The sequence below is a fragment of the Plectropomus leopardus genome, chromosome 15 (genome assembly GCF_026936395.1).
Source record: "Plectropomus leopardus strain MGB_pleo_1.0 chromosome 15, ASM2693639v1, whole genome shotgun sequence".
NCBI classification, from domain to species: domain Eukaryota; kingdom Metazoa; phylum Chordata; class Actinopteri; order Perciformes; family Serranidae; genus Plectropomus; species Plectropomus leopardus.
In genome coordinates this window covers 12,333,729-12,347,864 of record NC_142190.1, presented here as the reverse complement: position 1 = coordinate 12,347,864, position 14,136 = coordinate 12,333,729, and the positions used below count along the sequence as shown (strand labels likewise).

The 14,136-nt window shown below is 39.5% G+C and overlaps 1 protein-coding gene across 4 annotated transcripts in view; it reads left to right on the top strand.

Moving 5' to 3' along the window:
• sgcd (sarcoglycan, delta (dystrophin-associated glycoprotein)) overlaps positions 1–14,136 on the top strand; it is a 323,685-nt gene that overhangs the window by 190,478 nt on the left and 119,071 nt on the right. For all 4 annotated transcript variants that reach the window (XM_088089010.1, XM_042498784.2, XM_088089011.1 and 1 more), the window contains one exon: positions 2,774–2,959. In XM_088089010.1, coding sequence (XP_087945136.1) covers positions 2,774–2,959 — 186 coding nt within the window. The remainder of the gene's footprint in view (positions 1–2,773; positions 2,960–14,136) is intronic.

The window sequence follows — 14,136 nt, the reverse complement described above, 5'->3', positions numbered from 1 at the left end:
GTGAGCTTATAAACCACTTTGGAAACAATGTGATAGACTTGATACGTATAAAATAACATATTTGTGGTTTGCAGAAATGTGCGATCCATTCACTACGTAATAGAAATAATCACTCAATTCACATTTACACTTGAAGTTTGGCCTTGTATGTTTTCATGTGCACCCTTCCTTAACTGTAATTTTTAGTGCTGTCAAATTATTATTTCTTTTTTTTTGTGAGATCTATTGCAGAATTTCAATAGTTTATTGCGATCAAAAAAAAAAACTGTATGGTATTAGTATAAAGAGGGTATTTCTGTAAAGTGGAGATTCAAGGGTACCCATTGAACCAATTTCCATTTAGATATCTGGAGGTGAGAGGTCAAGGGACCCCTGTGAAATTGCCATGCTGTTTTTTTCTTAGCCAAAATGTATCCTAACTTTGAAACATTATTTACTGAGAAGCTAATGTGACATGGATTCCTCAGGTTTTCTAATTTCATGTGATACCAGTATCATCAGCTTTAAAACTCAGCCCAGTGCAGGCTTTTTTAAGACAGGAATGTTGGCTGATGATTTACGCGATAAAAAAATAAAATAATGCGTTATATACCGACCTTAATCACATCGAGGCCATTTAATGCACTGTGACATGAAATTTTCACACCGAAGTTCCATTCTGCCAATTTTTAAATATTGTCATTGTCTCCTACGGTCATATTTTGCTTGAACTTGGCTACGCTGTCCCCAGGATCTCTGGTGGCACTGCTCCATTTTCTCCATATCTATAGGCTTTTAGAAAATGTGCACAAATACTGACAAAATGAACACAGTGGAGGGACAGAAGGCTCTGTCCGTCTAAATACCTTTAACAGTAGTCTTCTGCTGTCTGCTGCTTGGTAGCTGTCTCGCCTAGGTGTTATGTCATCCACCATCCTCTGTGCCTTCAGAATGTAATCTGAACTTTGTCAGACATATGAAATGTAAAAAGTATGACATAGCCCTTACACTGACTGCAGAAACGTACAGTGCCAACATTCTTTTCTGCCAACTGGGCTGATTGTGGTCTTTGTTGGGTGCTTCCCTGGTTCAGACAACTTGGGCCCAAAACGTCACATGTAGAAGTAATAAATTCACGAGAGCATCACCTAGTGTGCGGGCTCTGTTTTTGTGTTTTTGTATTTAACTGCTTTTGGATGTGCGTGCTGCTAGACTTTTTTCCTGCTTCCCTGGTTGAAAAAGTAGCTGAACCGATCAAAGCTTTGAGGCCAAGATTACATAAGACAGAAACTGAAAAATTGCCTCAAAAACCTTACGTTTTTAGCACTAAAACTGATAAAGCTCTGAAAACGTCACTATCGGTTTGATATAAGACTTTCGCACTGCAGGGTGTAATAAACAGTGCATCCTCTAGGGGATCTTAACGAGCTTTGGGTTATTTTTTTTTCTTCTCTAGTTTAATGTTAGCCAAGCTTTGTTTACTCTCACAGCACTGATTTCCCTCTTTTCTGTCAGCCTAGACATCACAAAGATATGCCTCTTCATCTCCCTGCATCTCCCGTCAAACAAAAATGAAAATCTGACCGTACACAATGAGATTTCCCTGCTTTTGCTGACTGGTGCTGTGGAGTCTCCTCTGTAGCTTTCAGCACTTTCTCACCGGGCCCCTGTCTTGTGCCATTTGTTTCAGTTAGCGGGTAATGTGTGTGGTTGTCAAAAACGATTGGCTTTGGTGGTCTGAGCCGCGCACTCTAAAGCACAGTGGACAGTAAATTGTATTTTTCCACAGAGTTATTAGGCCATTATTATGGCGCTTGAAGTGAACAATGCCTCCTCGTCTTCACAGGCAGACAATTAGAATCATCATTAATCGCCACTATCAGCACATCAATGGGGCAGAGGGGGCATAATGGAGTTATAGACCACTTATAGGGCAATCAATCAATGCGATTGCTAACTAAACTGTCTTTCATCGTGCCCAGACTGAGTGGCCGGTCAGTATTTGCTGAAGTGGAGTATGTGAGAGGAATGTTTATGGCATGTTATTTGTACTAATGTTCAGATGTACCCCATCTCTTATCTTAAGGTCATTTTCTAATCTACACAGTCCCTGCAGCTGCATCGCAAATCTACAAGCAATCACGGGTGGCTCCATCACAGAGGCCCAATGGGTTGCAATAACGGCTGAATACATAACAGCCAGACTAGACAAAGAGAGACTGTAAATTGTTGCTGCTAATGCGAATTGCAAGCACCAAACAGCAGGCAGACAAAGTTAGCCACTAGCTGGTGAGCACAGTGGAACATTTAGTGGCTAAAGAGACAGATATTTCTCTCAGGAGTCCAAATGGGAGCTAACAGAGGAATGGATATTGGACCTACATTCACTACAACTCTTAAAGAATGATAATGTTGCTCTGCTGGATGCGTAACGTGGGAAACTTTGCTGACTTACTCACCATAACAGTTTTCTAAGATGACAATTTGTCAGTGTTGCATTTACAGCTTGTTGACAAAGCAAAACAAATGAATGCAAATAATGCAGCTTTTAACTTTATGCAGATTTCTTGTAGCACTCTCAAATAAAAACTATAACACTTGTGTTGATTCCTTAATGGCCCAAAAGCTGTATAAATAAATTATTTAGTCAGTGCAAACCTGGCTGCAGATGGGCCAGAAAGATAGAAAGATACAGGTAGAGTCAGACTGTGTCTTTGTATCAGTAACACAGAGGTGAAGATGTTCCCCTTAGCCATAATCATATCTTCCTTCTTCTCTGTGTGTCTCCTCTCAGATGACCCAAGAACAGTGCACTCATAGGAACAATGTCCAGAGTTCAGAGAAACCACAAGTGTACAAAGTGGGAATATACGGCTGGAGGAAACGCTGCCTTTACTTCTTCGTCCTGCTGCTGATGATCCTGATCCTGATCAACTTGGCGCTAACTATCTGGATCCTCAAGGTCATGAACTTCACCATAGTAAGTCTACCTTTTGCCCTTTTATTCACCGTGGAATCTTAATGTGTGTGTGCCTGTGCTGATGAATCGTCATTGAAAGCAAGGCAAAAACGATTGTAGCTGCATGAATGGTGCCGTTTTCAAAGGAGGGATTAGTTCAACCAGAATGTAGTACAGTGTGATTCCTTCTGTGGTGAATATTTGAGTTGCTCTGCTCATAATCCCGGGCGATTCTTTAAATGTTTAATGGTGACCCTCTGACAACAAGGTCACACCTCTATCTTTGATGCTCTCACCTCAAGATTACATTTACACTTCATAGTAAAATACTTCATTCACACTGATTCCATGTTCTTCAAGTATATACAGATTGATCTGCTTGCTTTCTGCTGCTGTTGGGACTTAATGTGTGAAAGGTAGTTTCACTTTTGTTAAACAACCTTTCGCATTCACTTTATGTGGCTTACACACTTTGCACTTAACACTTTGTTGGTAATGCGGTCAAGTGCTTGCAGGGTGGTGAGCGAAGTTTTTGTGTACTTGAGATAAATTACATTACCCTGACTAACTTTGTAAGCTGTTTGTGTCATGATCCTTCAGCGTGTCTTGAACATGATTTCTGTCAGGATACGAACCATTATGAAAAAGTTATTGTTACTGTCTAATGATCTTGAAATGATCATTTTAGCCAGTATACTTTAGTTGTTTATGTTTTTATGTATTTGCAGATGTGATTGCAGTGTTTCCCACAGAATCTGAATCTGTGTGTGTGTGTGTGTGTGTGTGTGTGTGAATTGATTGGTGCATTAGAGCTAATTAGATCTATGAATAAGAGGAGCAGCTGCTGTAGAGGACGTGAAAGCACATTTTTAGACCCAGCGCAATGAACAGTTCATTTTATGTTCACTGCACCTGGCGATCTGCTTCTGTCTGTGCCAGAGTACGCTCTGTGCTCCGAGAGTGTGGTGCCGTTAATTACCAAATGATTTGTATATTCTGATAGTGCTTCTAATGAGCAGTCAAACTCCAAAAGTATAAAATCTATATGTGGGCGGCAGGTGTTCTAATCGTGGCAGGTCGCCACAAATATTTGAATGGGTGGTAAATCCTGGATTGATACGAATACTAAATTCTAAAGTCTAAGTCTTTTGAAAATTGGTAATGCTTTGGATCTTTTTAAGCAAACTAATTGTATTTGTAATTAATGTTCGACCTGTGGATTTGGGATTTGGTATCGACTCGACTGAAACAAAATTATTATGAATGAAATTATGTGTGACTTGTGCCTATAGTGACACATACTGCAGGGATGTCAACGCAGCACAGTATAGTTCAGAAGCTGGCGTTATACTCAGCATATTTCTTTATTATTTGACTTTAACTCACTGACAATCTACATTGTTTTCTGCAATGTTCTTTTTTTCCCCTTTTCTTGTTTTGCTCTTTGTCTCTCTGTCTTGTAAAAACAACAAAACAAACACCTTTTGTTCTCTCCATCTGGGGTGCATTTAGTCTAAGTGAACCAGAACGGAGGGATAAAACCTCTGAAGCTGTCACCCCCCTCCTCTCCGCCATGCTACTGCTACTGTACATCAAAGCAGAACAAAACAAATGTTAGGAGCTGAGAAGCTCACATATGAACCATTTTATCTGAGGATCACAGACTAGATTATGTATTTATGTAGATAATGTTTCCAGGTGTGATTCTTTGTTTTCACTGCTGGGTTGTTTTTACACCACAGTTTAGTCACCAATGCCCTGTCTCATGGTAATGACTAACTAGTTGGTGTTGTTTCTTTGCCTGACTAACTCTTTTTCTGATTTAAATTCCAACAAACTGAAATGATAAACAACTTAATTTCCTGATCAGCACTGAAACATGCTGGCACCAGGGGCCAAATTCATGTCAGAAAATGACATCAATGATGTAATACCTGTTAATAGTGAAAAAAAAAGTTGGATAGTGCATCATGAGAATGGACAAAATGTGCCTGTTAAAAATGGTCCTCCTGCGGACAGCTGCAGGAGACCATTGCTTGTGGGGTTCTGTTTAAATAGATCTAAAATAAAAACCATAATAGCTAAAACATTTGTTTTTGTTTTTGTTTTTTTTTTTGCTGTAGAAAGCGAAGCCTTCTGTCTTCCGTTTCGCTGCAATGTACACTCATAATGATGACACTGTGCTATGTTACCTGTGGTGCAAAATCAAGCGGCGGTGCCAGAGGAATGGATAATAAATCTATCACAATGCCTACAAACTACAACTCATCCTATACAGTCAGTGCATTTAGAAAAGAGCCTTAACAAATACTGTCACACTAACTTCTCTCTCTTTTTTGTCCATATTCATCTTTTATCCATCATGCCCCAGGTGTTTGAGGTTTAATGAACTGGAGTCGCTGTCTGTTTAACCAGTCAATTAATAAGCAATAAAAGAGAAAAATATGCATTTACATACTCAGTAAAAGCACTGTAGATTATTAGGCTAAAGTATGTGAACAATAATAAAGATGTATTTGTGATCAAATTATTCCACTCTCCATGTACATCTGCAGTACTGCTGTCTTTCCAAAAGACTGTGAGATGATCTTTAACTAAGTCTGACTGTCTCTTTTTCCCCTCTGTCTTGTTTCACTTTTACTTTTTCTTACTGTCCCTGTCTGTCTGCTCCAATCTGTCTCTCTCTCTCTGCTTAGTAATCCACTGTGCCTGCGATGAGTCAGAAACAGATGCAACAGAGTACGACACACACGCATTTTTATTGCACATACAAACACGCTCGCATGGTCGTTGCTGTGAATAATACATGAAGTCTGCTTCACAGTGGGGCTTTAATATGAGATCTACATAAATCAGAGAGCAGTTTTTCAGATGATGAGCTGTATGTTCTGACAGCGCTGCACTCGGGGTGTTATAATGTTTTTAATGCGTCTGCCTGCAGATTATGGAATAAGAAAAAAACACTTGAAATGAGGTACGTTTGAAAGGGGCTAAATCAAATCAGGCCCCCTTCGTCTTGTAGCCCCGCCCTGCCACAGGTGACTTGGAGTGATTGTCAGGACCTAAGGCTGCGTTCTATTTTCAGTCCTCTTTGCATCTGTCACATGAGTTTCTATTCAGTTTAGGAAAAGAACGAGGTCACGGCTGTTTCTCAGGTTTTAACATAATGCCCTGCTCATTGTGAGACATGAAATGTGGAGTGGCACATTTAATGAGAGAAAAACTGCTGAACTATAAAAGTGCACTGAGCAGAGTGGAGATCTCCGCCAGGCGGCTGCCCGAGCTGTTTGCTGCAGTTCTGTATGATTCTGGTGATTACAGCACCGCTGTTCTAGAAGAAAAATACACACGCTGTTTATTTTTGATAGAGCTGTTGTGCGTTCACAGAGCAGATCATGTTTTCCTGCTAACAGGCACTGAATGCAAAGTACAGATAACGTGTTATAATGAGTATTTATGTGTTTTAATAACTAAAACACAGCCAAAAAATCTTTGATTCATATCGTTCATAACTGGACTTGTAACGGTATTAACTTTGTCTGAAGGCTACAGCACAACAAAGAAATAAAAACTATAAACAACTAAAACAGACAAAACCAGAAGCCATTTACCTGCATAGCCTACTTATGATAGAAGCACAAATATCAAAGAAAAATGACCAATCACCAAAATCTGCTAGTTAACAAAATCTGGCGGGCAAAGTGCTCCACTTGTAGCAAACTCCTGATGTGATGTGATGCTATGCTGCACACAGGGAAAAAAACAGGTTGCAGCCAGACCACAGAGAGCTGCGCCTGCTGGAATTATTCCTCCGGACTCCTCTACATACAAGATGGCTGCGAAGATAAAATGGGGAGATATTCATCTTGTAATTTACCTAACTTTAGTGAATGATAAGATATCAAATATGAAATAAATCTACAGCTGCTATGGTTCAAAATGAGATCAAACTTTTCCGTGGATGTCAGTTTTTAAACCACGACTAAGGCCAGTTGGTGATCTGCAACAGACAGTTGGGTTTTAGCTGAAGCAATTGTTGAAAACTTGTGGCCCCCACCAACCAGTTAAGAGCAGTGATGAGTCAGCAGTCAATGACAGTACAAAGCAGTCGATAAACAGGGTTTTCAACAACTATGAATCACCACAACTAAGAGAGGCCCTTGAGTATACACTCACACATGTGCAGACAAAATATTTTTTATTTATTTATTTTATTTGATCCAAAAAAAGATGGCCTTTTTTTTCCTTAGATGTATAGACAGCTTGTTATCTGATGGACCAGTCACAACATTTTGAAGTTCTTGTCTCAAACACTTTTCCAACAACTTCTGAATCTTTATGAGACAGAAAAACAGCTGAATCGTCGGCATAGAGACACAGTTCAGATAAGCATACTTGCAAGTGCCTGGTTAGATTAATTTTTTCCCTCCCCTCTCTGTAGTAAAGTGCACTTTGGATAACTACAAGTTCAAATTACTTAAAATGTCTCTTTATGTGTTCCAGTCTCATGTCACTTATGTTATGAATTCCCACAAAAGGGATAGATTCAAAAGTTTCAACGCTAAAGTGTGAGCACCCTCTCAAAAGTCAAAAGCGCCCAATAGTTTTCTGTTGGCAAACTACAAAGATGAGCCTTTGCAAGGTTTACCCTGCTGCAGCAAAAGCAGCAACTTTGGAATTTTGGCAGTAAAATCAGTGATAATGAGATGTTTTGTTATCTGCTGAATTAATTCTAAGGCTGTGGGACATGAAGGGTAAATCAAGAAACCAGACCACCGAAACAATATCCATAATGAGCGGATCGAAATCCATGAATGTACATGAGATCAGCAGATGCTGGTAGATTTATCCCTGTATTCAAAGCGGCTAAAGTGAAGGAGTAGGAGTAGGAGGAGGGGGAAAGAGGAGGCTGGAGGTGGGGGAGCTTAGAGGTATGAAGAGATTAAATATTTACTGTACACCAACTGCAATTACAGAGACAAGTATGAATAATGAATATGGACAAGCAGTGGACATCAGGGAGAATGATGTTAGTGTGTGTGGGAGGATGTAAGTCTACTTGTATGGATTGCATAGGGTGTTTAAAGATATGTATGTGCAATAATAAGCTGTTGAACTAAGTTTAACCTGCGTGCGTCTCAAATTGTACAGCATTCTCAGTGTATATATTTGTGTGGGAAAAGTGTACAAATTTGTGTACATGTGCTTGAATTTTAAGAGTTTTGGAAATATTAATGTGAATTTCACATTAGCATACATCCATCTGGTTTAAATGTCTTTCAGACAAAAAAAAGAGCTGTTGATAGAATATTTACGTACATTTATATCTTTTTTTTTTTTTTTTTTATTTTTTGTCTTCAAGTTTTGGACTGCCAAACCCTTCTGTTAGGGCCTCGATCAACAACCACCCTCATCTTTGTCAACATGTCTAAATAATCTTGTGATAAGAAAGAGTGTTGTCACTGAGTCTGGTCTTTACAGTAGCTAAATTGCAGCTTGTTGTTGTGTAGTTTCCTCTGAGTTGAGGTTCAGCCTGAGGTCACTATTATGTAGTTCATCCCTACTATCCACAAATTGATTTTTTTTTTTTTCCCGCACCGGGAAACTGACCTCTGCTCTTCTTTGAGACATTTCTCCACTGTAAAATTTAGCAGCTAAAGGAAGCTCCTGTGGTGCTGGAACAAACATCACTACAGTATTCTATGTTGCAGCCTGGTAGTCCATAATAACAAAAAACAAGAAAATTTTGTCGCCCAATTCCATCCCAAAGCTTAAAACTAATATTAAGTGTCTGATTATAAATCAGCAATTTGGCGTTTTTCCACCAAAACATCTCTATGTATGATTGTTAATTTATTGTAGAAAATATGTAGTGTACAATGGAGAAGCTACAATAACCAAAGTTGTATATCAGCAAACCTAAGGGTTAAAACTTTGCTAGTTCTAAATAACCATAAACACAAGCAGACTCCCTTTTTAGGAAATAAAAGCAGCAGTATATCAAATGTTCACATCTTCTTTACGCAGCTGCAGATTATTAGAAGAGAAACAGACATGTTCACACGTATTACTTTTTTGCATTTTAACCATCTGGGGCCGCGCTCTCCACTCTTATTTTGAGCTATTATGGAAATGTGTGTCAAGTCCAACTTGAGCGCTCCCTGCTGCACAAATGGCTCTTTTAAAAAAACCTGCATTAGCATGGGTCAACAGCTTATCAGTTGATATCACTGCGAGTACTGTGCAACAAACAGAAGAACACCAAAAATGCACCGGACAAATACAGTGATATATGAAGGTATGGGGTTGTGAATGCAAACTCTTTCTGCTTAAAATTTTAGACATGAAGTGGGGTTAGTGCTGTGATACACATATGCAAACCTATAAAACTGACTACTTTTCTCACACATCCATTCTTATAAGAATTCGTGCCACTCTTGGTTGAGCCAGACAAGTGCAAGCTTTCCTCCTAAAAACACATGTACATGTACGCAAGTGTTTGTAAAAGCTGCTCCTTTACGCTCCTGTCTGTCTGAATCTTTTGAGCCTAAACTCAAAATGAGAGTAGAATAAACTGTGTTGGAACCCTCCCTATACTTTAAAAATGAAAGCTAGGACAGTGGCACTCAGATTGAATACAAAGAGCTATATGGTCTTGTACCTATAAGAAAAGACCTAAGTCATGTACCTATATTGACTTCTTGGTTTTAGACAAGATTTGACACAAACTACTGTCACCCGGTTTAAAGTCCATGTTTCCTTGACCCATCCACCTCCGCTCTGTCCACTGTATGTGGACTTAATTGCTCTTTATACGTAATCAGTGTGTCCACCACAATAACAAAAGATCTTTATAGACTTTGCATTGACATTGTTTTTATTTTGTTAGCACAACATTTTAACACATTTTGAGTCTGCTGCCACATAATACATCATTAAGATTTCATGTCAATTTCAAGGATTTCTATGAGCTTGGATTACTCTCAAAAGCTGAACAGAAACTGTAGGTTCACACTAGAATGCAATGATGTGCACTTTAAGACCTTAATTTATATATATATATATATATATATATATATATATATATACGTGTGTGTGTGTGTGTGTGTGTGTGTGTGTGTGTGCTTTAATTATAACATCTTTTTATGTGAAAAGATTAATTTTAATTCATACATACTCTAGGAACCTGTTATTTAACTTTCTTCAAAGTTGGTAGCTCACACACCTTTTTTCCAGCTCCAACATATGGCAGACTGAGTGTAACATTAAGAATTTAAATAGGTAATTAAGTAGAGCTCTTAAGGCTAAAGCAATAGCAGCAAGATGGCGAACCCACAGTTGGCCTTCATAGTCTGGGTCAGAAACTAAGAGAGCTCCAGGCAGCAAAGTCATTAAAAGTTAATAGAATTCCCATAAATTTAAAATAAAGGGTTAAAATGCTCCCAATTAGGATTGTGCTTAATTAGGAGCAGCCACTCTACTTTCACCCTGCACTCGTTTTTTATTAAGTTGTCAAACACAACAGTGTCAGTGCAGCTGGTGTCCCCTGGGGGCCATTTGGTCTTTGATGGCCAGTTTCCAGAGTGGTCTTAATGACTTTTCTAGTTATTTATTTATTTTTTTAGAAAATGCAGCCTCCAAGCAAACCAGTGCATCCAGTGTTGGTTGATACAACACTTTCTTCTTGTGCCATCCTCCTAGAAATTATGCAGAAGGTTTCCAGTAATGGGGAACAAGTCAAGGGTCTGTGGCATATGTATGAAATCTGCAGCTTTAGTCATGAAGTCCGTCTTACTTTGCTCGGCACATTTGTGACTGTTATGTCAGTATGTTGGTGCAGGTATTTTTTGTCTGTTTGTCAGGCAGTGGGTGTGAGTGTGTTACTCCTTGCCTCTGTCTCCGGAGAGATCTACAGCTCCATTTCCAGCTTCCCTTCATGTTAAATAGGCCACTTGTAGCAGCAGAGTCAGCCAGGAGCTCTCAGATTGAGACAGATTAAAGTGGCTGCACCTCATGTACATGGTGGTCCAGAGTCTGTGTGGTAATGAGTAAAGAGAGGGTGTGGGGGTGATGTATTGGCTGCCCTCCCTTCCGGGTCCTTCCACTCCAGTGAACCAGGCCTGCTCACCAGCCAAAACAACGGCCTGAAGGGAGGAGGGAGCCGATGTAATGGTGAGACTTGAGAGTTGTTAACATCTAAGCTTCAGCTTTGCTGTTGAATTTGTCTGCCCTTGTCCAGAGCTGGATTAAAGACTACAGGGGATTGTGGCTTGCTTCCACTGTGTGTAGACTATTTTCTGGGAGGTGGAATTCTAATTTTGCTTCCTTTTAATTACAAAACATTGTTATCTTATCTCAAAGTTTTGGTAAAATCACTGCTGTTGGCAGGAGGAATAAGCAATTAAATGAAAAATTGTGTTCAGAGAATACTCATTAAGACAATCAGTGGATTGTCAAAACTATATAAGCTTATTGGTTTGGTGGGATGGTTATATCTTGTATAAAAGGATGTTAAATGTACCCACATAAAGCAACAAAAAGTTATAAAAATCAGATTAAAAGGTAAAATGTATGGAAAACAGACAATAAAAACATCACTAACGGCTGGGACACATGACACGTCTTTAACCACCTGTAAAATGTGAGGTTTGGAGCTGGTTGTTACTAATGTGCCAACAATCAAGAGCGGGTCTGCAGGTTAGGATAGGATAGACTTTATTGTCCTGTAAAAAATTTGACTTGGACTCCACAATGTCTGCAGTATAAAAACAGTAAAAACAATATATTGTACACATCCATCAATTGTGCGCGCCCATCTGCATCATCATGAATAATGGATACATATTACAATAATAATACTATAATACTGTGCGGAAGACCAAAAAAGAAATTCAACCATACACATTCAAGCCTAGGTTGTGTTGAGGGGTTAATGGACAGTGGGACAAAGGAATTTTTAGGCCAGTTGTGTCTGTTTAGGAGGTCTCTGTACCGTCTGCCAGAGGGGAGGAGCTTATACTCAAGTGACACACATGAGTTGGATAGGAGATGACTTTTTGTGCTTGTCTGATTATGGTTTGTTGAAAAATGTCTTGAGGACTGGATTGTTTGCAGACTCCCGTAATCGTCATGGCTGTCTGTATTAATCTGTGGATTTGGCTTTTGACTGGACAGTCGAGTTACCAAACCATGCAAAGATCCCAAAGGGCAGGAGGCTTTCCACTACGCCTTGATAGAATAGGAGCTTCACTTTCTTGATCAAATCAAAGCTGCTGAGCCTTGTCAGAAAGTTTCATCTGAAGTTGCTTATCGACCATAACCAGCATTGCATCATAGCTTGCTAACCAGAAGTTCAGAGCTGATATTCTTCCTGGCGTGGTTTTTGAAGTGTGTATTAGGCCCTAAATATTGTCAGTGGGACAGACCGTAAAGCAATATGATCGACTTTGCCGCCATAGTTTCCGTAGACTGATATTTATGGAAGAAATACAAGATGTCTGACGGCTGTGATTGGTTGTTCCTCATCACATGACATGCAGTTTGCATTGCTGCATTTAAAGTTGAACTTTGTTCATCTCAGGGCAAAGCCGTCACACTTTGATAAACAGGCACTTAGAAAGCCCTGCGTGCCATGATGGCATTGCTCATGCTCTCGCTGTGTGTCTATATTGAAATATTGGATTTGGGGGCGCAAAAAAATGCAGCACGTGTATGTTTGAAATGCAAGCACTCTGTAGCATTACCTTATTGTGGAACTGCAGACTAAAGAGTAGCACCTTCATCTTTTCTCCCTTTTTTTCCATGTTTTATAAGCAAAACAACATTTTCAGCTGTACTCATAATGTGCTTTTGAAGTAAGAACCAGCATTTTCACAGATGAGGACAGAAATTAGAGGCATCAAAACTGATTTAAAACAAATTATAATCATTAAACAAAGTGAGAAACAATATATTGGATGAACAGCAAATGTCAGGGCATTTATTTAAAGTTGTAGATGGTCTAATTATCTGAACAAATGTAAAAGTTTGATGGTAAAAAAAACTGCTTGGATTGTATGAAAACAGTACAAGCCACAGATTAATGGTCAAAGAGGATCAAAAACAAGCATGCTGCCAGTTGAACACAAAAGGAGGTAGGGCAGATCTATGATCAAATACTGCTGCTGAGACCACTGAAACTTTTTGCCTGAAGCAATGTCACATTTTTTTTTTACTGCAGTAGCTTTTCTACAAGTGAAAGGTTAGTGTTTTTGTTGTAGTGGTCTCTAGGGGGGGAGACAGAGAAAGAAGAAGAAAGGGGGGAGGCCAGTCCAGGAAACAGAAAAAAGAACTGATGTGAAAGCAAAGATTTTGGAATGCTTTCAGCCATATTAATCAGACTCAAAAACGTTTCAGTGTAAATTAGAATTGCAAATAAGAGTCATTTCATTAGAAAAAATGAAGCAAATGTTGACCTATAAGAGGGCAGCTGAACATAATAATGTAATTTAAAACATTTTAAAAACTTTTCCAGCACTTTTAGACATCCATCATGCTGTATATATAGTTCATATTCGAAAGCTCTTTATAGCAGTTGGTTGACTTAAAAATGCGATTATACTGACAGATAGGAGTTAACTTTATTACCGCAGAGCACTTTTAACAGGACACACAACCAGGGTAAGGTCCGCCCAGTCTCTGCTGCCAGGGAGAGATTAATGAAGGCAAAGGGAGGGATAAAAAGCTCAAAACACTTTCCATTTTCTTTACCTGGTTTCCCACTGGAGCCTGTACTTAAAGTGAAGTGAGGTGAAATGTTGTGACTGTGTGATACGGCTCACTGCTCCTGGGAGACAGAGCTGAAGCCCTACAGGAGGAGGTTTGCAGCAGCTCAACACTGTTGAACCAAGAGCCTCCCTCTCCCTGAGTCCCAGAAGAGGCCAAATCGGGGCCGGCAGTGCCAACAACTCTGACTGTCTGGGCCCAGAGGGGGAGCTTGACCTTCCCCTTTCCATCCAAACCATCAGCACTCACCAACTCCCCAGAAGCTCACTGTCCAATGTTGTTTATTCATGTCTGCTGGTTTACTGAATACAGATTTCAGCAGGAAATTTGGCAAGGTCATAGCGATGTCTGTAAAGTTGCAGTGGGAGCTGCTGTCATTTTTAGACTGAGTTAGGAAAATTGAAGAAGTGAGGTTGTTTTTTTGTGATCTGGGC